Source organism: Merops nubicus, unplaced genomic scaffold, assembly GCF_000691845.1.
Source record: "Merops nubicus isolate BGI_N331 unplaced genomic scaffold, ASM69184v1 scaffold25843, whole genome shotgun sequence".
NCBI classification, from domain to species: Eukaryota; Metazoa; Chordata; class Aves; order Coraciiformes; family Meropidae; genus Merops; species Merops nubicus.
This window is the reverse complement of record NW_008601348.1, coordinates 9186-10220: the sequence shown is the minus strand read 5'-3', so window position 1 is coordinate 10220 and position 1035 is coordinate 9186. Positions and strand designations below refer to the sequence as shown.

At 61.4% G+C, this 1035-nt stretch overlaps 1 protein-coding gene across 1 annotated transcript in view; it reads left to right on the top strand.

The window, feature by feature from the left end:
* Positions 1–1035, top strand: part of ABCB6 (ATP-binding cassette, sub-family B (MDR/TAP), member 6 (Langereis blood group)) — a gene marked incomplete at its 5' end in the record, with an annotated part of 5540 nt that overhangs the window by 938 nt on the left and 3567 nt on the right. The window contains 3 exon segments of the mRNA XM_008937979.1: positions 1–32; positions 272–485; positions 685–777. The exon segment at positions 1–32 is cut by the window's left edge and continues 112 nt beyond it. Coding sequence (XP_008936227.1) covers positions 1–32; positions 272–485; positions 685–777 — 339 coding nt within the window.

The window sequence follows — 1035 nt, the reverse complement described above, 5'->3', positions numbered from 1 at the left end:
AGAACAGCCAGGTGAGTCCCAGTGAGGGAGCAGTTCTGGGACATGGCCAGGGAGGAGCTAGAGACAAAATGGAAATACAGTTGCCATGGGATCAGCATCTTCAGGAGACCAGGGAGGAGCAAGGTTTGGGCCCGCCCAAGCTCCCTGCCTGCTGTCAGCAGGTTGCAGTCCTGCTGGGAGGGTGGAGTGGGGACCCTGGGAGGACAGGGATGGTTTTCTGGGAAGGGGGTCCCCCGGGGACATTGCCAGCTGGGCTGAAGTGCTGGGGCAGTGACCCCTCGCTCTGCTCTCTCCCAGCCGCTCCTGCCTTGCTGGCAGGACCACCTCCACCTGGAAGGATTTCCGGAGGAAGCTGCGGCTGCTAGTGCCATACATGTGGCCGAGGGGCAACCACCTGCTGCAGGGGCTGGTGCTGTTCTGCATGGCGCTTATGGGGCTGGAGCGAGCCATCAATGTCTTCGTCCCCATCTACTACAAGAACATTGGTGAGGCACCTGGAGTTTGGTGTGTGATGCTGCCCCACCAAGAGCTGGGAGGTGTCACGAGTGGCCTGGGGGCTGCAGGGACCTGTTAGGATCAGGGTCTGGGGGTCAGGGACCAGAGCTGGGTGCTGGGGCTGGTTCCCTGGGGCACGTGGACATGCTTCCTGCTGCTCTGCCCTGACCGTTGCCTCTCTCTCCCCAGTGAATGAACTGACAGAGGGGTCTCCCTGGCACTCTCTGGCCTGGACTGTCTGCATCTATGTGGGGTTGAAGTTCCTGCAGGGTGGAGGTGCTGGTAAGGACTGCTGGGAAAGGTGGGGTGCTGGGGAGAGACAGCATGGGGAACATCATGCTGCTGCTGGGGTGGCTGGGCATGTCTTTATGACCCCATCACTGCTGCTCTCTCTTGGGAGCCCCAACTAGGCCCGGTTCTGGGCTGGGGACGGTGGATGGGGGACTCCATCCAAAATCCAGCTTTCCCTGCTGGGCTTTCTGAGCTAGCTGCAGTGGCACCGGTCCCTGCTGACCGTCCTGTGGTGTCCCACAGGCTCCA